Source organism: Vulpes vulpes, chromosome 13 (assembly GCF_048418805.1).
Source record: "Vulpes vulpes isolate BD-2025 chromosome 13, VulVul3, whole genome shotgun sequence".
Lineage (NCBI taxonomy): Eukaryota > Metazoa > Chordata > Mammalia > Carnivora > Canidae > Vulpes > Vulpes vulpes.
The window spans coordinates 42,831,875-42,854,798 of NC_132792.1; the positions used below are offsets into that span (position 1 = coordinate 42,831,875).

Here is a 22,924-nt window from a genome sequence, read left to right on the forward strand (position 1 = left end):
CATGCCATGTGTTAGACTCACGAAATGTCTCTTGAATGTAACAATCAAATCCAGATGGTAATGTGAACAATTCACAGATAAGTTACATAAGAAATCAGGATTACAGATTTACTCCCATCTTGAGAACCAACATACATTTCTATTTTCATTTTTCCACTAATAATCTCTCTTTTCTCTTAGCGTTTCAGGTCCAGCTGATTTTGACTTTTAAATTTCTCCTCAAACATTATTTTACTATGATTTTATTACTCATTGGCAGCAGCTCTGTCAGATTTTTTTCTCAGGTACATTTGATATAATAATAATGTAATAGAATGGAAGAGCTGGTTTTCAAACCCAGGTCTTATCATTCATCAGCCTTTCTCAGAAATAAAATTTGTACCAAGCACTGTGCAAAGCTCTCTATATTCTCAACACTCGTGTTCAACACGGTACCAAAATACTAGCTAGAGCAGTCAGGCTCGAAAATGAAATAAAAAGCACCCTAATAGAAATGAAAGCAGTAAAACTGGCTATGTTTGCAGATGCTGAGATATTATGCAGATGAAATTCTAAAGACTCCTCCAGAAACCTGCCAGCACTAATCAATACATTCAGTAAAGTAAACATACAAAAAACAGTCGTGTTTCTGTATACCGATAACAAAACGTCTGAAAAAGATATAAAGAAAACAATTTCATTCACCACATGTTAAAAACAATAAAGTTCTTAGGACTAAATGTAGCCAAGGAGGTGAAAGTTCTCTACACTGAAAACTACAACTTTGATTAAAGAAACTGAAGGCACAAACAAATGGGAAGATATCCTATGTTTATTGGTCAGAAAATTAATATTGTTAAAATGTCCATATTACACAAAGCCATCTACAGATTTAATGCAATATCTATCAAAATTCCAATGACATTTTTCACAGAAATAGAAAATAACAATCCTAAAATTTTTATGAAGCCACAAAGACCCCAAATGGCCAAAGGAATCCTTAAAGAAAAAGCACAAAGCTGGATGCATCATGCTTTTTTATTTCAAACCATATTATGAAGCTTACAGTAATCAAAAGAGTACAGTACTGGCATAAAAACACTTAGGCCAATGGAACAAAACCTAGATCCCAGAAATAAACCCTCACATATATGGTCAACTAATGTTTGACAAGCAAGCAAGAATACTCAATGGAGAAGGAAGAGTGTCTTCAACAGTGTTGGAAAAACTGGAAAATTACATGTAGAAGAATGGAATTGGACCACTATCTTATACAACTCATAAAAATAAATGCAGTGTGGACTAAAGACTTAAATTTAAGAACTGAAACTGTTAAAATCCCAGAAAAAAAAAAACATAAAGGATAAACTTCCTTTTTACCTTGCTCTTAGGCAGTGACTTCCTGGATATGACACCAAAAACACAAGCAACAAGGGGAAAATAAGTAAGTGGTACTACACCAAACTAAGAAGCTTCTACACAGCAAAAGAAACTCAATGAAGTGAAAAGATAACCTATGAAATGAGAGGAAATATTTATACGTTCTACATCTGATAAAGGATTAATATCCAAAATATATAAAGAACTCATATAACTCAACAGCAAAAAAAAATCGATAACTGAATTAAAAAATGGGTAGAAGAACTGAATAGACATTTTTTTCAAAGAAGACATACAAATGAACAACAGGTACATGAAAAGATGCTCAACATCACTAATCATCTGGGAAATGCAAATCAAAACCACAGTGAGATATCACTCTACCAGTTAGAATAATAACTCTTAAAATGATAAGAGATAAGTGTTGGCAAGAATATGGGGGGAAAAGAACTCTAATGCACTGTTGGTGGCAGTGTAAATTAGTATAGCCGCTATGAAAAACAGTATGCATGTTCTTCAAAAAATTAAAAATACAACTACCATATGATCCAAGAATCCTACTTCTAAGTATATATCTAAAGAAACTAAAATCAGGATCTCATAGAGATATCTGCATGCATTGCAGCATTACTCATGATAGTCAAGACATGGAAATAGCCTAAGTGTTTGTCAGTGGATGAATGGATAAAAAAGATGTGATACACAAACAGAGAGGAATATTATTCAGCCTTAAGAAAGGAAATCTTGCTATTTGCTACAACTTAAATTGATTTTTTTAAAAGACTTCATTTATTTATTTATTTATTTGACAGAAAGAGCACGAGCAGAGGGGAGGTGCAGAGGGAGGCAGAGAAGCAGACTCTCCGCTGAGCAGGGAGCCTGATGCAGGGCTCCATCCCAGGACCCTGGGATCATGACCTGAGCCAAAGGCAGATGCTTCATTGATTGAGCCACCCAGAAGCCCACAACTTGGATGGATCTTAAGGGTATTCTGCTAAGTAAGCTAAGTCAGATAGAGAAAGACAAATACTTTATAATAACACTTAATATATAATATCACTTATAATATCTAAAAAAAGACAAACTCAGAGATACAGTAAAGTGGTGGCTGATTGAGATGAGAGAAATGGGGATATATTGGTCCAAGGGTATATACTTCAAGCCATAATATTTACAAGTCTAACGCACAAAATGGTAATTAGTTAATAATACTGTTTCATATTACTTAAATGTTGATAATTTAGTAAATTTTAGGTGTTCTCACCACATAGTTAAAAATAACTATGGTGGTAATCATTTTGCAATTTATAAATGTACCAAATCGATGTGCTTTACATGAACCTTAAACTTACCCAATGTTATGTGTCAATTATATCTCAATAAAGCTCAATTAAAAAACATTATACTATCAGAGAAGTCAGTTCTTAGATAAAAATCTAGTTAGTACTGGCTGACTTAGATAAGGACAAAGAATAAGAGACAGTCTTATGCTCTATTCACACAAAGAACACCATTTACCTTTGGTGGAGGAACAAATTCAACACATTCCAGCCATATTGTTAAAAAGTACTTTCCACATATTGCACATTTTCTTCTCTGAGAGATTATGTTTCTGACCTGTGGGTGCCTTTGTATGGCTTGCATTATGAAAGGACTCTTTCCTTCTAGCTCATTCATTATAAATCTTGATGTTATTTCCTAGATTTAAAAAAATACGGTTGCTTAGATTATTTTCAAGATAACTGTTTCATATTACAATGATTCTCATTTCACTAATTTGCACTTTGGGGCTATTTTTCACAGCTTCTGTTAGTTTTCATATATACATGAAATATATAATATATATATATAATATATATGTGAAATATAATATATATTAAATTATATTGCCAGTAACTGGCATTACAGTTTTCAATGATATAAGAAAAATAAGTTACTTCTGTTTCAATATTTCTATGTCTCTTAAATACAGGAATCCAAATTATTAAAAATTTACATTATTAAAGCTTAGATTCAAATTCTGTACCTCTCATTAAAATAAGCAAGGACTGTACAAATATTCAGACTGGACTCAAAAATTGAGTCTGTCATATTTATTAACATCTAAATTCTTACTACTTCAACTGTAACTCATGAACCAATAGAATCTGCATTATCTCAAAACCTATTAGAAATGCAGACTTCCTGGGGTGCCTGGATGGCTAGTGCCTGGTGCCTTCCTGGTGCCTGGATGGTTAAGCTTCCGATGCCTGATTTTGGCTCAGGTCATGATCTCAGGGTCCTGAGACTGAGCCCCATACCAGGCTCCATGCTCAGTGGGGAGTCTGCTTCTTTCCTTCCTCTCCCTCTGCCCTTCCACGGCACCCCCTCTTGCTCTCTCTCTCTCTCTCTCTCTCAAATAAATCTGAAAGGAAGGAAGAAAGAAAGAAAAAAGAAAGAAAGAAAGAAAAAGAAAGAAAGAAAGAAAGAAAGAAAGAAAGAAAGAAAGAAAGAAGGAAAGAGAAAGAAAGAAAGAAAGAAAGAAAGAAAGAAAGAAAGAAAGAAAGAAAGAAAGAAAGAAAAGAGAAAGAAATGCAGACTTCCAGCTACACTCCAGACCTCCTGAACCAGAATCTGCAATTTAAAAAGGTTCCCCAGGCAATCAATTGGTGTGCCTGTTGACCTTTTAGATGCTGGTCTAAGTTACCTACTGCAGTGAGTACCTGAATAGAGTCATATCCGTAAAGAGTACAGATTTCTATCACCCAAATCTCTGAATTCAATCTGTAATCTCTGAATTAAAACTATCCACAGCCATGCCTAGAAACTTCGCCTTAGGTAGTAATTCTAACATTAAATAACAAAAGGGGTGGTAAGAAAATACAAAGTCACTTTCGCCAGGACCATCGACAGTATCATCATCCTAAAGTAAAATACTATATATAAAAAAGTAAAATACTATATAATACATAAAATTAGATCTTCACTAATGAAACAAAATAAACATTTTATTTTTACTCCGCTATATGAGCCTCATTATTTGTGCCGGTAGCATGGAAGTCCTGTGTAAATGTTACACGAAAACACTGCATGAAATTTAATAGTATGTGGAACTGGTTTTTTTGTTTGTTTGTTTGTTTTTCTGGTCAAAGTGAAAGATTTCTCTCTGGTATTAAATAGTCCACAGTAGGCTCAAATAGGAATCTTTGGGGATATATACATACTTATGTACATACATAATCCTCATTCATCCACCCCAATTAAAATCTTCAAACATAACAACAAAATTCTATAAACTGCTTCTCCGTGTCCCGTATTACTCGATCCCTTCCATTTACCAAGCAGCTGAGAAAGCTGCCTTTGTACAGCAAACAGCCTTAACGTGGGCTCCTTAAATCCTTCAGCAGCACAGCCTCCTATCCACTTCAGCTCTTCCTCAGGGATAGTTAATAAGGTCATCCTTTCTGAAAAAAATTACTCTTTCACAGTAATATTACCAAGGCTCCTAAATTAGACATCTATTATCAAATCCCCTTTTTTAACTACTTACACAGAGCACAGTCTATCATTCAGAATAAATACTGATTTTAGAGGTAAGTTTTTAGCTCTTAGAACTCAACGGCTAGGTTCTCACTATAAAGCAGAAAACTAATAAATAAGGATTCACTCCCCCAAACAGCAGATGTTAGAAAAATTTGCTGAAATACATGGGACCTATAAATAGGTCACAATTCATACAGTTCACTTTTTCCATCTATAGTTTCTGGAACCAAACAGGTTTGTTGCACTTGATATGTCTCTTGACAACTCTTACATTACCCATTAATTATGTTCTTCTCCTACTTGCTGCCAATACATTACTTTGGAAGAATAACATATATACCACTAAACATAAAGTTATTACTTGGAACTGCTAGTATATATAAAGTAAGATACTATTGGCAGGACCAATGACAATTGGTCACCTCTTAAAAGATATAGGCAATGCAATTTTTGAGAACAGACAACTCAATGATGGCCTAATTCTACTGTGATTTAAAGGCCAAGAAATCTTTTATAAATAAATGTTTTTCCTTTTGAATAATTTATATGCTATTTTGTAAGAATATTTGTCAGCTAACTATATATAGGTCAGAGATTATTCCTAGGCTTAAACTATCATATATTAAAGTCAGTTTCAGCCAAATTCTTTTATTTTTCCTTACATGTGATTTTTATTATAGAAGTATCCATATGCAAATTATATAAATATTAAAAATTATAAAATGTAAAAAAAAAAAAAAACCATGAAGCTTTAGAAGGAATGATGAACTTTGAAACTGTTGCATGATCGAATGCTACTGTGTATATGACAGGTACTGAAACATCATCAAGAGCAAAGATTCTTAGAGCCGGACAGGTAAATAGGTACAAATCCTGGCTCTGTGACCTAGTCCTCATTTACTTCTCTAACCTTGGATACTACATCTGTAAAATAGGGATTTTTTTTTCTAATACTATCACATAGGATTCAGAGAATTAAATCAGATAACACGAGTAAAACTCTTAATCCAGCATTTACTGGTGCAGTATACTTTGGTTAATATTTTGTTATAATCTAGTCATAAACATTAAATTTTAGCTCATAAATCTTTGAGGTGAAGAAAAGTTTTGAAAAATCTTAACCAAGGCATAGCCTAAATCAAAGCTCTGCAATTCTTTAGCAGATCAAGTAGTTTAAATCAGGGGCACCTGGCTGGCTTAGTCTGTGGAGCATGTGACTGTCGATCTCAGGGTTGTGAGTTTGAGCCCCACGTTGGGTGCAGAGAGTACTTTAAAAAATAAAAAAAAAATCATAAAAGTAAAAAAAATAGTTTGTAACAGTAATGTTAACCAAATAGCCACTAGAAAGTGGCTTTACTTTAAGTACAAATATGAAATGTGTAATAAATTTGGCAGCTTTCTAAGAAAAAAACTCTTAGAGATGCTTTCAAAACTACCCAAATCATTAATATAAGTAAAAATCATTATTTCCACTAAGTACAATTGACCCTTTTGAGCTGTGTGGGTCCAATTAAACGCAGAATTCTCTCTTTCTTTCCTTCTATTATTTATTTATTATTTTTAAAACTCTGGTATGATTAACATATAATGTTTATCCTACTTTCATGTGTACAATAAGGTGATTCAACAATTCTATGCATTACTCACTACGGTAAGTGTACTCTTAATCCTCTTCACCCATTTCACTCACCCCCAACTCATTTCCCCTCTGGCAACCACATATGAGTGATAGCATGCAATATTTGTCCTTTTTTAAGTGACTTATTTAACTTAGCATTATGTCTTCTAGATCCATCCGTGTTGTTGCAAATTGCAAGATTTCATTTTTTTATGGTTGAGTATTTCTCTGTGTGTATGTGCACACGTGCATGCATGCGTGTACATATATCTCACATCTTTTTCCACCCATTTATCAATGGACCCTTGGGTTGCTTCCATAATTTGGCTATTGTAAATAATGCTGCAGTAAACATGGAGGTGCGTATATCTCTTTGATTTAGGTCTTTTGTATTCTTTGGGAAAATACCTAGTAGTGGAATTGCTGGATCACTGGTAACTCTATTTTTAAGTTTTTGGGGAACCTCCATACTGTTTTCCACAGTAGCTGCACCAGTTTGCAACCCTACCAAGAGTGCACAGGGTTTCTTTTTCTCCACATCCTCATCAACACATGTTGCTTCTTGTGTTTTTGATTTTAGATATTCTGATCGGAGTGAGGGAATATCTCGTTGTGGTTTTGGATTGCATTTCCCTGATGATTAGAGATGTTGAGCATCTTCTCATTTGTATGTTGGCCATCTGTAAGTCTTCTTTGGAAAAATGTTCATGTCTTCTGCCCATTTTTAATTGGAGTATTTGTTCTTTTGGTGTTGAATTGTATTAGGGTTTTTTTGGGGGGGGCAGATTTAACCCTTTTTCAGATATATTGTTTGCAAATATCTTCACCAATTTAGTAGGCTTTTTGTTTTGTTTATTTTGCTGTGCAGAAAGTTTTTATTTTGATGTAGTCCCAATAGTTTAGTTTTGCTTTTGTATCCCTTGCCTTAGGAGACATATCTAAGAAATGTCAGAAAAATTACTGCCTATGCTCTCCTCTATGATTTTTATGGCTCATGGCTCACATTTAGGTCTTTAATCCATTATCAGTATTTTTATGTATGCTGTAAAAAAATGCTCCAGTTTCAATCTTTTGCACGTAGCTGTCCACTTTTCCCAACTGCATTTGGTGAAGAGACCTTTTTTCCCCTTTATTTTCTTACCTCCTTTGTTGTAGATTAGTCGACCATATAATCACGGGTTTATTTCTGGGCCCTATATTCTATTCCATCGATCTATGTGTCTTTTTGTGCCAGTCCTATACTGTTTTGATTACTACAGCTTTGTAGTACATCTTGAGATCTGTAGTATATCTTGAGATCTGGAATTGAGATTCCTCCAGTTTTGATCTGGCTTTTTGGGGTCTTTTGTGGTTTCATACAAATTTTAGGATCATTTGTTTTAGTTCTGTGAAAGACACTGTAGGTATTTTGATAAGGACTGCATTCTGTAGGTCATTTTGGGTAGTACGGCCATTTTAACAATATTAAATGAGCATGAACTCTCTTTCCATCTGTTTGTGTCATCTTCAGTCTGCTTCATTGATGTTTTATAGTTTTCAGAATACAAATCTTCACCTTCTTGGTTAAGTTTATCCCCAGGTATTTTAATATTTTTGGTGCAATTATAAATAAAGCTGTTTACTTAATTTCCTTTTCTGTTGTTTTGTTATTAGTGTATGGAAATGCAACAGATTTCAGTATATTGATTTTGTATCCTATGAATTTACTAAATTCATTTATCAGTTATAGTAGTTTTTTGGTGGAGTCTTTAGGATTTTTTATATGTGGTATCATGTCATCTGCAAATAGGGAAGACTTTACTTCCTTATTACCAATCTGGATGCCTTTTATTTTGTTTATTGTCTGATTGCTGAAGCTAGGACTTCCAGTACCATGAAGAATAAAAGTGGTCAGAGTGGACATCTTTGTTTTGTTCCTGATATTAGGGGAAAAGTCACCAGTTTTCCCCCAGTGAGTATACTGTTCACTGTGAGTTTTTCATATATGGCCTTTTTTATGTTGATGTTTGTTCCCTCTAAACCTATTTTGTTGAGGGTTTTTAATCATGAATGGATGTTATACTTTGTCATACGCTTTTTTCTGCATCTATTGAAATAATCATATGATTTTTATCCCTCTTGTTGATATGATGTATCACATTTATTGGTTTGCAAATATTGAACCATTCTTGCATCTTAACAAATTCTACTTGATTGTGGTGAATGAAATTTTAAATGTACTTTTGGATTCAAATTTGTTAATATTTTGTTGATTATTTTTGCATCTATTTTCATCAGAGATATTGGCCTGTAGTTAATTTTTTTGTAGTTTCTTGATCTGGCTTTGGTATCAGTGTATTGCTAGCCTCATAGAATAAATCTGGAAGCTTTCCTTGCTCTTCCATTTTTTTGAATAGCTTGAGAAGAATAGATATTAACTTTCTTTAAATGTTTGGTAGAATTCACCTGTAAAGCCATCTGGACCTGGACTTTCGTTTTTTGGGAGTTTTCTGATTACTGATTCAATTTCATCACTGATAATCGGTCTGTTCAAATTTTTGTTTCTTCCAGATTCAGTCTTAGGAGGTTATGTTTCCAGGAATTTCTCCATCTCTTCTAGATTGTCCAATTTGTTGGCATGTAATTTTTCATACTATTCCCTTATAATTCTTTGCATTTCTGTGCCGTTTGTTGTTATTTATTCTTTTTCATTTCTGATCTTGAGTCCTTTCTCTCTCTCTCTCTCTCTCTCTCTCTCTCCCCCCCCCCCCCCCGCCCCGGCTGAAGATTTATCAATGTTGTTGATCTTTTCAAAGAACCAGCTCCTGGTTTCATTGATCTATTCTATGGGTTTTGTTTGGTTAGTTGGTTGGGTTTTTCTTTTTTTGTTTGTTTTGGTTTCTATTCCATTTGTTTCTCTTCTAATCTTTATTATTTCCTTCCTTCTACTGCTTTGGGTTTTGTTTGTTCTTTCTTGCTTGTTTTGTATTTTGTTGTTGTTGTTCTTCTTCTTCTTCTTTTGGTTCTTCTTTAAATGTAAGGTTAGTTTGAGATTTTTCTTGCTTCTTGAGGTAGGCCTGTATTGTATAAATTTCTGTCTTAAAACATCTTTTGCTGTATCCCAAAGGTTTTGGACCACTGTGTTTTTATTTCCATTTGTCTTCATGTATTTATTTACTTTGTCCTTGATTTATTGCCCATTCACTGTTTAGTAGCATGCTATTTAACATGCATGCATTTGTGTTCTTTCTAGATTTTTCTTGTGGTTGATTTCTAGTTTCATAGTATTGTGACTGGAAAAGACACATGGTATAACTTCAATCTTTTTTAATTTGTTGAGACTTCTCTTGTGGACTAACACAATCTATTCTGGGGAATGTTTCATGTGTACTTTAAAGGAATGGGTATTCTGCTGTTTTAGGATGGGGTGTTCGAATATGTCTGTTAGATCCCTCCAGGTCAACAAAGCATTCAAAGCCATTCTCTCCTTGTTGATTTTCTGTTTGGATTATCTGTCCATTGAAATAAGTGGACTGTTGAAGTCCCCTACTATTATTGTATTACTACTGATTACTTCATGTTTGTTAATGGCTGTTTTATTTGGGTGCTCTTACATTGAGTGCAAAAATATTTATAATTGTTGTCTTCTTTTGGATTGTCCCCTTTATTATTATACATGTCTTTGTCTCTTGTTACAGATTTTGTTTTAAAGTCTATTTTGTTTGATATAAGTATTGCTACCCTGGCATTCTTTTTGCTTCCATTTGCATGATAAGTGGTCTTCGATTCCTTCATTTTCAAACCGCATGTCTTTTTAGGTCTGAAATGAGTCTCCTGTAGGCAGCATATAGATAGGTCTTGCTTTTTTTAATCTATTCTGACACACTATGTCTTTTGATTGGAATGTTTGGTCCATTTACACTCAAATTAAATGTTGATAGATATGTCCTTATTGACATTTGTTACTTGTTTTATGATTGTTTTGTAGTTCTTTCCTTTCTTGTCTTGCTTTCCTCTCATAGTTTGTTAGCCTTCTTTAGTGATATACTTAGATTACTTAATTTTTTGCATATTTATTACCAGTTTTTTGTTTTGTTGTTACCATTACATTTATATATAACATGTTGTACATGTAACAATCTATATTAAGTTGATAGTCACAAGTTTGAATTCATCTTAAAAGCACTAAATATTTATTCCTGTCCTCTCCACATTTTTCCTACATAGTGTCATACTTTACATACTTTGGGTTGTTTTTTTTCTTTTACTTTTTTTTTTTTACTTTACATACTTTGATTTTATAAATCCTTTTATTTTTATAGATAAACTTAATTTTACTGCTTTTATCCATCCTACCTTTCTTACTCTTGCTTATGGTCTTTCCTTTGTACTCAAAAAAACCCCTTTAACATTTCTTACAAGACTGGCTTAGTGGTGAATTCCTTTTACTTTTGTTTGCCTGGGAAACTCTTTATCACTCCCTCTACTCTGAATGATAGCCATGCTGAATAAAATATTCTTGATTGCAGGGTTTTTTTCTTTCCATACTTTGTATGTAACATACCACTCTCTTCTAGCCTGCAATGTTTCTGCTGAAAAATCAGCTTATAGTCTTATGGTGTTTATGTAACTGTTTTCTCTTGCTGCTTTTAAAATTCTCTCTTTATCATTACTTTTTGCCATTTTAAATATAATGTTCTTGGTGTGCTTCCTGGGGTTTATTTTGCTGGGGACTCTCTGTGCCTCCTGGATCTCTGTTTCCTTCCCCAGATTTGGGAAGCTGTCAGCTATTATTTCCACAAATAAATTTTCTGCCTCCTTTCTCTCTTTTCTCCTCTGGGATCCCTATAATGTGAATGTTATTACACTTGATGGTGCTGCTTAGTTTCCTTAAGCTGAACTCATTTTTTATTAATTTTTTTTCTTGCTCCTGTTCAGTTTGTGTGGGGCACATTGTTAGCAAGCTAGCTGGAGTGTTCACACTCTGCTGATTCCTATATATGTTTGTATATCTAGGCTGAGGGGTGGTAGAGACTTCCAGCTCTTTTGTACTTAGAGAAGTCTCCCAAAGATCCTTGCCCTTCCCGCACAATCTCTGAGATTAGTAAACAAATCTCTCTCCCATACCTCAAGTGTTTGTCAAACTGTCACTTCTATGCTGTATCACTGGAGCTGTTTATTATGCTATCTCTTTAAGGGTAAGAACTCAGTTTTTTATCACCCTTAGGCTCTCCCAGAGCCAAGCTGATAATTTTTAAAGTTGGGGTGTTAAGCTCCACTGACTGTAAAAACTCACAATGTGCTAAAACAAAACAAAATATTTTAAAAACTCATGGTGTTAAGCCCCTCTAGTTTCCAGAAACAGTGAATTTTTTCAATACAGTATAGTACTATGAATGTATTTTCTCTTCTTTATGATTTTCTTAACAGTTTTTCTCTAGCTCACTTTCTTGTAAGAATTCAGTACATAGTACATATGTACATTAACACCTATTTGTTATGTGTATTTATGCCTTAGGTTATTAGTAGTTAAGTTTTGGTGGAGTCAAAAAGTTATACATGGATTTTTGACTGCATGGGGCTGGCGCTCCTAGCCCCTGTGTTGTTCAAGAGTCAACTGTGTTTGCGTGTGTGCATGTGTGTAAAATGCTTGTGCTCCTGGGTCCTCACAGTTCTAAAAATGAGGAAAGAAATACTGCTCTCTTACTCTGCATCTCTATCCCAGCCACAGGACAACATTCTTGACCTCAAGGGCTCCCAATGAGACCACTGCCACGTTGGGTTAACTGACCATTCAGTCCCCTCCATGCATCAGAACTCCTTCCAGGAAGGGACTACCTCCATTTCCTTTTCCCTCACCTACTAGCAGCAGCCTTCTGAGACAATGGAGCTTTCTGAGCATAGAATCTGAAGATCAGCTGCTTCAGTGAGCTTTATCATCCCAACACCTACTAGCTCTGTGAACTTAGACAAGTTATTTAATCTATCTGGGTCTCAGTTTATCTGTAAAAGGGGGACAATAATGGTACTACCCTTTTTAAGTTTATTAGGTGACTAAATTAGTTAATTCCTATTAAGTACTTAGAACCTGAAAAGTCCAAATTCATGATGGAGACTCAAATGTGGGAAGATCTGCAATCTTTAATTCATCTATCACCAAAAGCACACAAAGAAAATCCTTTAAATATGCTTTTCTATTCCATCTTTTAATATCATCAATTTATCTGACTAAAATTAACATGATTTCTGGATAATATTCATTCATCCACTAGAAATCGGGACAAGTGAAAATAGGATGGAAGAGGCAAAGACCCTGGTAAGAACTAATCAAATACATCCTTAGATAATACTGAAGAAAATACTTGGTAGGTTAAAGTGAAAAAAAAAATTCCTCTCTTTTCTTTTTATTAACAAAAGGTTTCCATTTCTCCAAATTTGGTTGCCCTAGAAACCAAAATTACCCTAGATTCTGTAAGCAAGTCAGAAATTATGTCTAGGATCCACAGTGCCAATGGACAGTAATCATTTGCCAGCTTGCAATAAGGCTTTAAAAGAGAACTCTTTAAAACTTAAATCACGGCTTTAGTTTGAAAACGTATATAAATGATGTAAGGCTTCACCTGTAGACTCCAGGCGTCCTCCTGTTGTATAGCATTAACTGGCTTCTTCAGGAACAATGGGTTTCCTTCACAGTAGAATTCCCTCAGCTTCAGATTCTGAAACTTTCAAAACAAAAAAAACTTCCTCGTATGATAAATAACAAACTTCACTTTTGAGGCTGTATCTTACTTTACTTAGGACTTACAGTCCGTGTTAGTATTTTAACAGTATGACATATTCTAATTTTTAGAAGCATAAGAGTCTTCATGCTGGCATGAAAGGCAATGATCTTAGAGGTCTCTCGTGGCATCCACCCCATTTGATAACTGAAAACTTGTTCAAGATAATAGGACTAATTAGTAATAGCATAGAGTTTAGTCAATTAAAAGCTGGGAACATTTTGCAAATAATGTATTTGTTAGAAAACCAAGTATGATGAAAAATAATATTCTAATATATACCAAAATCCAGTTTCAAAGACTATGAACCATGATCCATTTATGCTCAGTGAGAAAGGTAAGAGAGACAAAGGAAAATCAAAATGTTTTCACTATAACCTGTTATGCACAGTGAAAATTTTTAAAAAAGAGATTATAATTCACAAGGATATTGAATCTTCTATGAAGAACCAAAATTCAATTGTCTACCATTTGAGTCTACCATTTTAGTAGAAAAATAAAGGATTCTCTTATATTAATAAATACTGTGCCTTGCCTCCCAAGAACTCATGTGTGAACTCAAAGTTAAATTCATTTAGAAAATTACTTTTCTGAGCCTCAGATTCAGGTGAAAGAAAAAAGACCTCTATCTGCAGTGGTATGCTAGTAATGCAGTTCTCTGAGAAAAAAAAAAAAAAAGTAAAGCCCTGAATTGTGGAATGTTTTGATTCATTCCTGTAAATACTCTTATCATGGCTGATTCCAGTCACCAAAAAGAGAGTTGGGAAGAGAGGTGGAAAATTGGTTCTTGTGAGCCAGGATGAGCTGGCATCATTACACTTATGGGAGAATTTGAGATATTTTCCTGATTACAGCTTAGAGTTTGAAACACAGCAAGCATTCAACAAATTAAAATAATTGATAAAATATCTTTCCAGGGCATCATGTCACTAGGTCTTAAGAGTCTCAGGAAATTTTTACAACATAGATAGCATTTTGAAATAAAATACAGAGCTCAAGGCCATGCTGGAATCACCTTGTCTTCTAGTTCCACAACAGACATTCTGATTTTGCTAATGCAGTTTCCTATGTTGTCCACCATCAGGAAGCAACCTAGAGAGCTGAATCCAAGGGTAGCCCTTAGTCAGTGCTGGGCATGCTGAAATGAAGAAAGCACTCCCTGTGCTTAAGGGAACTGTCATTTTTTTCCCTTTCTGTCTTAAAGAATAATACTCCCTAATTTATATCATAACTCATAGCCTTCTTTCAAAACAGATAAAAACTTGAATATCTTGCTATAAGTAAATATCATTAAAATATATGAACATAATTTCAATTTTGACCACAGTTCAAAGGGCATACGTTTCTATTCTCTTCAAACCCTGTCACTATGCTTCCATCATACATGTTAATGAGTTACTCAGTTTACTAACTTAATACACAAAATATTTCAGAAAGAAGTCATCTTCATGAGAAGAAATTAATGAAATTCACTAGTATGTGCTTTGCAGCAGATAAGTTTCAATAACCTGAAGTCACACAATCTCTCAATGTCCATTTTGAATATTCCCCAGAACATTTTTCATACCCTCTCTCTGTGTGCACTATTGGGTTTCTGGTCAGCCTCACTTCTTAACAGAACAATATTTTTGGCCGTTGTCACTCTAGTAGCACAATCAGTTATATTCTCTTCTATTTAATAAGATGCTGTTACATCTTTTCAGAGTCTCTTTGCTCATGCCTACTCAAACAAGAAGAGTTATGAGTTTTATCTCAACTGGAACAATTTTGCCCCTCCCCCATAACTGAGATTTACAGACATTTTTGGTTGTTGTAACTGGGGAAAGGGGAGTATTACTGGCATATAAGTAGTAAAGAGCAGGGATGCTGCTAAACATCCTACAATGCACAGGACAGCCCCCACAAAGAATTATCAGGCCCAAAATAGTGTTGAAGTTGGAAAACCCTGATTTAGAGGTGAAAAAAAATGATAAACATTCACTAACCTGTCGTAACTGGAGAGGGATTGGCAGCCGCAGGGAAATGAAGGTTCAAATAAGGGTTTTTATTTTTTTTTTTAAGATGAAGATCACTTGAGCATGTAGTAGGCAAGTGCCAACAGAGAGAGATTAGAGAAAAGGATGATTGAAATAATAATGATCATGTGAACACAGAATGATCTTTGAATACTAACACCTTTGAATTATTTCCTCCTCTGTGGCCAGAAGTGTAAGTGCAGGCAGGGATACATTTCAAGGTGTGGGCTTGGATCATTGATGGAGTCAGACACGTTCCCTTCAATTTTGTCTCTAAAATCGAGAGTAAGACCATCTGTTAACTGAGTTGTGAAACGAGGTGTCACTGTGGAAGGAGACATGAAGAAGGTGGTGAAAGTCTGGAATGTGCTACAGATTTTTGAAGAGAAACCTGGCCAGGGACAAGCAAAAATATTATACAGAGGTGCCGAGGGACTTACTGGAATCCCACATTTGTGGTGGGCTCTGTCTATGAATTGCTTCTATTTAGCACCCAGCAACCCAAATCCAACACTAAGAGTATGCAGAATGGATACAGCAGAAAGCAAGGGAATGGGTGCACTGTACATACTAAAAAGTAAATGCTTTGTGCTTTATGGTCTAGACTAGATAGAAAAAGAAATAATAATACAATGTTTTGGTGGACCAGGAGTAAAAGCAATAAGGTGATATGAAGTTTCAGTGACACAAAAGAAAAAAAAAGATATGATTGTAAAGCAATAGGGAACTGGAAAATAGGAGTAGGTGAAAATGATGGCAAGATCCAGACATGAGTGTGGAGGCGATTTGGTAAAGTGAAGCCTGGGAAAGCTCATTAAAATCAAAGATTCGAGGAACTTTGTGCTGAAGTTGTTTGCACTGACCACCTTTACAAATGAACTTCCTGAGTAATGCCCTCAAATATTTGGCTACCTGTGGAACATCTCCAGCTGGAGGTCCCCCAATCGCCATAAATTCCAGCATTTGAAACTAAACTCATGTTTCCTCCACATTTTCCTCCTTCCTTTTTCTCATCACCCACATCAAATACCCCTCCATGTTGTTTCAGTTCTACCTTCTTAAAATTTCTGGAATCTATCCTTTCTTTTTTTTTAAAGATTTATTTGTTTGTTTGTTTATTTGTTTGTTTGTTTGAGAGAGGGAGAGAAAGAACATGAGTGAGAGGAGAGGGAGAGAAAGTTAAGCAGGCCCCATGCTCAGCACAGAGCCCGATACAGGGCTCAATCTCACAACCAAGACCATGATCTGAGCCAAAACCAAGAGTGGATACTCACAACTGACTGCACCCCCCACACACACCCCTGGAATCCATCCCTTATTTACATCCCATTCTCCCACCCACCTCCTCACTACCTCTGCAGAATCTCTTCCACTCCTAACCCCAGCCACTAACCCTCGCTGCATGGATTAAGGCCCTCAGCTGATATGAATTATTGCAATAGTACTCAAAGTAGTCTCTCTGCAAACGTTTGCTGCCAAAGTTATCTTTTAAAATGAGAATCTGATCATAATACAACCCTGCTTAAGATGTTTCAGTGTTCTCTTTTGTCCACAGAATAAATTCAAAAGCCCCAGTATGACATAATTGGCTTTCCTCAGCCAGTCTCTCCAACCCTCTATCCTAGGAAACCACCTTCACCCTTATACACCAGCCATTCTGAGATATTGTAGGGGTCTCACGAGATGCCTGTGTCTTATCTCACAGTTATTACCCATACTGTGCCTTCTACTTACTCCATCCTGGATCACCTCTTCCTCAAGATGAAAATATATCTACCTAAGATTCTCTGACTTCTACCAAATGTTTCCCAGTCTACTTTTTGCGCCTTATATATAAATGAGACCACCTTTAATTCTACGAAACAATCATTGTTGAAAAGTCGATCTTCATCCATCAGACTTTGGTCTCGTTAAGAACCATATCTTAAGTACCTACAGAATGCAACCTCTAAATGCAGCACTTAGAACATAGCTGGTGCCCAGTAAATGACTAGTAAATTAACAGATGTCTTCTCAGAAGCCCCAGGCACACACAGCTCTCCCTGGGAACTCAAAATGTTCGAAGCCTTCTCCAGAGGTGATCAATTGTAACAGTTCCTCCAAAGCCCCAGGCCTCAGGAACGATATATAAATTCAGTAAATCCTTCCATTGCTTTAGACTAGCCTAAAGTAATAAGGGAACTCACAAGGGTCTGGTTTAGCAAGGACATTCTTAATGTAAACAAGGAGAAAGGAGGCTGAGAGTTCATATTGACTAAAATAGAACCAATAAGTAGGGCAACTGCAAATTACCATGGGTTCTTCAGACCATTCCAAACAAAGTTCATGGGTTACCTGGTAGCAAGAATTAGAAGTTCTAAATAAGGTAAAGCCGAACTGGTAAAAAGGATAAGATTTTATTTATTTATTTTATTTTATTTTTAAGATTCTATTTATTTATTCATGAGAGACAGAGAGAGAGAGAGAGAGAGAGAGAGAGGCAGAGACACAGGCAGAGGGAGAAGCAGGCTCCACGTGGGGAACCCGATGTGAGACTCGATCCCAGAACTCCAGGATCACGTCCCGGGCTGAAGGCAGGCACTAAACCGCTGAGCCACCCAGGCTGCCCGAGAATAAGATTTTAAGTGTAAGGCTATGGCATTCAAAAAATATATAAACAATTCTAAAAAGGACAGAAACAAGATTTGTGACCAATGAGAAACTCAAGAAAATATATGATAAACTTCATATCTAATCAAAATTGTGTAATGAGTGGGCTGATATCATTTGAACATAAGAAGCCAAAATCTCTGTTCTGGGAACCCTTCTCTCACATTCTGTATGAGTGGGAGTGAGAACAGGCATAAAGTGACCAAAAGTCAAGATCCTTCAGTATCTGCTGGATACTTGGCCCAAGAGAAGACCCTTAGAAGGAGTTGAAGAGGGGAGGCCAAGAGAAAATTAGAGGGAAAGAGATAGCTAACTGTCTAGTTCTACACACACACACACACACACACACACACACACACACACACTCTTCCTCAATTCTGGCCAAGGAGAGGTGGCCAAAGACTCAAGCCAAGGCCGCTTCCTGCCTTCAGTACGCTGGGCCTTAACCTTAATGGGACAGTAGCTAGAGCATCTTCTTCAGGCCTCTTGATTTAAACATCACTAAAAAAAAACAACTGGTCTACAAGGGCTTGTTTGTATCTCTTCACAATCTCCACTCCACATCTCCTTTATACCCCACTTCTGTCCACGAACCACCTGAGAACAAGCAGGGGAAGAGGCTTTTGTTTCCACAGGCCCTGAGGGCTCCATCCTCAACAGTGTGATCTCCTTACAATGTAAATTAGATCATATCATTCCCTTGCCCAAAACCATCCAGTGGTTCTCATCTCACTCAAGATGAAATGCAAAATCCTCACACTGGCCTATACGTCTCTTATTATTGGACCCTGTACTATCTTTGACCCCTAGCACTCATTCTCTCACTTTCTCTATTCCTCTCTCCATTCTGGCAACATTGGCTTTCTTTACATTCTTCACTTCAGATCATTGCACTTTTTAGCACTCTGCTCTCAGATTTGTCTATACCATTAAAATTCAGAATAAAATGGAATCATACAGGGGCGCCTGGGTAGCTCAGTTGGGTAATTGTCTGCCTTCAGGTCAGGTCACGATCCCAGGGGCCTGGGATTGAGCCCTGCATTGGGCTCCCTGCTCAGTGGGGAACCTCCTTCTCCTTCTCCCTCTGCCTCTCCTTCTGCTTGTGCTTGCACGCTCTTTCTCTCTCTCAAATAAATAAATAAAGTCTTTTTTAAAAAATGGAATCAGGGCAGCCCTCATGGCTCAGTGGTTTAGCACCACCTTCAGCCCAGGGCATGATCCTGGAGTCCCAGGATCAAGTCCGGCCTCAGACTCCCTGCATGGAGCCTGTTTCTCCCTCTGCCTGTGTCTCTGCCTCATTCTCTCTCTCTCTCTCTCTCTCTCTCTCTGTCTCTCATGAATAAATAAAATCTTTTAAAAAAAATGGAATCCTACATTTACCTGTTTGAGAGGGGAAATGCTGATGACCCATGGACTCAAAATCCAAACAAGTTTTCATTAATGTGCAAAAACAATGGAAAGGCATTCTCACATGCATAAGCTAATTACCTTAACCAAAGAAAATTACCCAAGCTACAAAGCAATCGAAAAAGAGTAACAAAAACAAGAATTGGGGGAGTACATTTGTTTTGTCTGTCAAAATGCAAAAAAAAAATTAAAATTAGGAGGTGGGTGAGGGGATGGGTAGATAAAGGAGATTAAAAGTATTCTTATGGAAAAAAAGTATTCTTATGGTGATGAGCACTGAGTATAGAATTGCTGAATCATTATATTGTACATCTGAAACTTATACTTCAATAAAAATAAATGAATAAAGTAGCTTCTTAGAAACCTCTAAAGAAAAAACTTAAAAAAAATAAAAATAAGCATTAGAACGCCCACCGTCCAACGTAAACAACGTTAGGGCAATCTGTTTATAAACAAATTTGCAATGTCATCAAAAAGCCTGAAAATCATTCTTTCCCTTTGTTAATTCTTCTTGAAGGAATTCACCCAAAATAAATATTTGAAATGGGAACAAATGTTTATGCACAAAATATGTTTCTCAAAATTATTTAAAATTCTAAAAACTTTTCCTATATTGAAAAAAAAATCTGGTAAACTATATGACATGTCTGAATCCTCTGGCCCTCTGTCTTTTCATGAGTTATGCTTAGGAAAACCTAAGCCTGGGTCATCCTCACCATCAGTTTTCCCTGTCTTTGCACTCATGCAAATAAGTGCCATTTGCAGAGACACACTGCAGGGTAGACAGGAATCACAGTCATCAACTTCCAAAATGCCCTCAGTGGTTGCCAGAAATTCTCCTCTACTCAGCACGCTAGCCATAATTAACTCGGCTTTTTCTTTGCTGGCCTATCATTCTTTGCCCAACCATGAAATAGTTCTCCACTGAGCCCACCACATTCTTCTCATTTTATTTTCTTTACCCTAGGCAATTTTACCCACATCCACAATTTCAATTAAATCTCTATGCCAATGACTCTGGTTCCATACCCTATTAGCCAACTGCTTACTCAAAATCTGCACTTGCATGTCTTAAATACAAGTCAAACTCCATGCCCAAGACTGAACTCATGATTTGCTCTCCTAAGGCTGGTCTTTTTCCAGTATTTTCTATCCTAGACAATAGAAAGCTTACTAGGCCATCACCAAATCCAAATTTACCTCTTAAATGTCTCTTGGATCTGTTTCAGGTCCAAGAAGGACCTGAAGAAGGAGTATAAAGTTTGACTTTATACTCCTGCTACTACCACCTTAGGCCAAGTTACCATAATTTTTTGCTTGGCTTCAGCAAGTGTCTACCTGAAATTCACCCAACATTCCCTCTAGTCTCCTCCAATACATCCTCCACACTTCAGACAAAATATTTTCAAAATGCAAATCTGATTATGTCACCCCTTGCCTTAAATCCTTTGAGATTTGTGTAGTCCTTCAAATAAAGATCAAAATTCTTACCCTATATCCTATATTCTTTGGCCATGGACTCCTCCCATCCAATCTCTGAGCTCTAGCCATGCTCAATTATCTCCAGTTCCCTGAACATCCATGTTCCTTTCCAAGATCTTTCCACATGCTGTTCACTCTAAAAATGTGTCTTTTTCCTTTCATCTAATTGATTCCTACTTATTCTTCAGTTCTCAGCTTATGTCACTTTCTCCAGGAAGCCTTCCCTAACATATCTGTTGAGTCAGCCTACTGATCTCTTTCACAGACCAGTGGTTCTTTCTTTTAGTGTACTGATTTCAGTTTGGATCTATATATTCTATATATTCATAATGTTAATTACTTGATTAATACGTTTTCCCACTATATTATAACTCAGAGAGAGCAGAGACTCCATCTGGTTCCTTACCATTATATCCCCAGTTGCAGTGCAAGATTTAGTATATAACATGTATGGGTATAGGAAGACAGACCTGGTATCAAATTGCCTTGTTTAAGTTTCAGCTCCATATACTAGGACCACCAAACTTTTCCTCCTCTGCTGATGCTGCTCCAACCCCCACCTTCCACCACTACCCAGGGACCCCACCACCTACACATTTTACATTGTATGATTCTACTTGGACACTTGAACAGGGGCTTGACTCTTGAGCCAAAGAAAGCTAGTCACAGGCCTGGTCCAATCATATGCGATCCAACAGGCTTGCCTAATCATATACTCTTTTGGGAATTTAAACCAAGAAACATGGAAATAATTTGCAGCTGAGTTCTGGAAGCTGGAATAGAACAGCTATTATGGCAAGGAGCTGGAAACTCCACAGCAGGTTATGTGTATGCTGCATAAGCAGAGCAGCATTTGGAATATGGCTACATTATACCAACATACCAATATTATACCAACCAGTTATGACAAGTGTGATGACCTACCAGTTCATGCTGCTGAAGATCCCAGCAGCTCCTTAACCTGAGAACACTCACTCCCATACCTCTGAGCTCCACCCAGCCGCTAACCATAGCTCCTGTTTGAATCCCTGTGAGAGTCTCCTTATTCTTCCCTATGTAACTCTAGTTAAATTCTATTTATGTTGCAACCAAAGAGCCAAAAGAAAACATGCACACCAATTTCAACATGTCATTGAATTCTCTTCTCCCACCTTCACAGCAGATAAACAATTCTCTCTACTATTTCAGAATTGTTCCAACTAACCTTCTTGGGTGCTTTTCTGTGACTTCTTTGCAAAATATAAAAATTTACTCCCTTCTCTCAATCTAGCTAAGATTCTCAAACCTTGGTTAACTGACTCTTTAGAAACAGTTTCAGGCTTCTGAAAACAAATTATGTAACTAGTACTTCTCCGCTACCTAGGGAAGCCATACACCTAGTGATATGCTTTCATCCATATTTCTTTTTTTTTTTTCATCCATATTTCTAAACCTCACAGACCTGGTTACAGATGGAAAGCAGTAATCATCAGTAACCAAACTATAAAAGGCACTTTCCTTAGGAAATAACAAAGAAATCAAAGTTACCAACCTCTGCCCTTGGATAGTCTACAATTTAAACTGAAGAATTCCATCTTAAAATTTATTCATATCAGGCAACAATTCAGAGTAGTGAACCAGAAGAAAGATATTCAAAGATTTTGTAAAAGCTGTTTATGGTTTGAAAACCAATTGTGAGATGTTTGGTCTTCCATTTCTTTTTATTCTGACAGGAAATTAAAATGTTAGTGGCCAGATTCATGATGAGGACAGCAGAAAGAATGCCAGTTTGTAGCTTCTGCCTTGGTTTCTATGCAAGCCCCCATGTATTAAATAAAGCTTCTCAAAGGTATAACACCTTTAATTTCTCTCCACATATCTTTGTTCTTCTTTATTCAAATTAGATATCAATATTTCAAGAATTCTTGAATGCTTTTCTTTACCTTCCCTTCAGTCACTGTTATTTTAACTAAAACACTCTTTCTTTTAAGTTTGTCATACAACTTTTCCTCCACACAATCTCTTGGTACAAGTCATTAGAGTATCTGATGTGTGAATATAACCTATATCCATCTCATTGATTGTGAAGGTCAAATGATGGAGGACAAAGTATGTGGTAAACTTTAAAGCATTCT

The 22,924-nt window shown here is 36.2% G+C and overlaps 1 protein-coding gene across 2 annotated transcripts in view; it reads right to left on the reverse strand.

The window, feature by feature from the left end:
- The window catches only part of LRRC69 (leucine rich repeat containing 69), a 91,313-nt gene that overhangs the window by 19,631 nt on the left and 48,758 nt on the right, over positions 1-22,924 (reverse strand). For both annotated transcript variants that reach the window (XM_026014921.1, XM_026014916.1), the window contains 2 exons: positions 13,099-13,200; positions 2,878-3,057 (listed from right to left, as the gene is read on the reverse strand). In XM_026014921.1, coding sequence (XP_025870706.1) covers positions 2,878-3,057; positions 13,099-13,200 — 282 coding nt within the window. The remainder of the gene's footprint in view (positions 1-2,877; positions 3,058-13,098; positions 13,201-22,924) is intronic.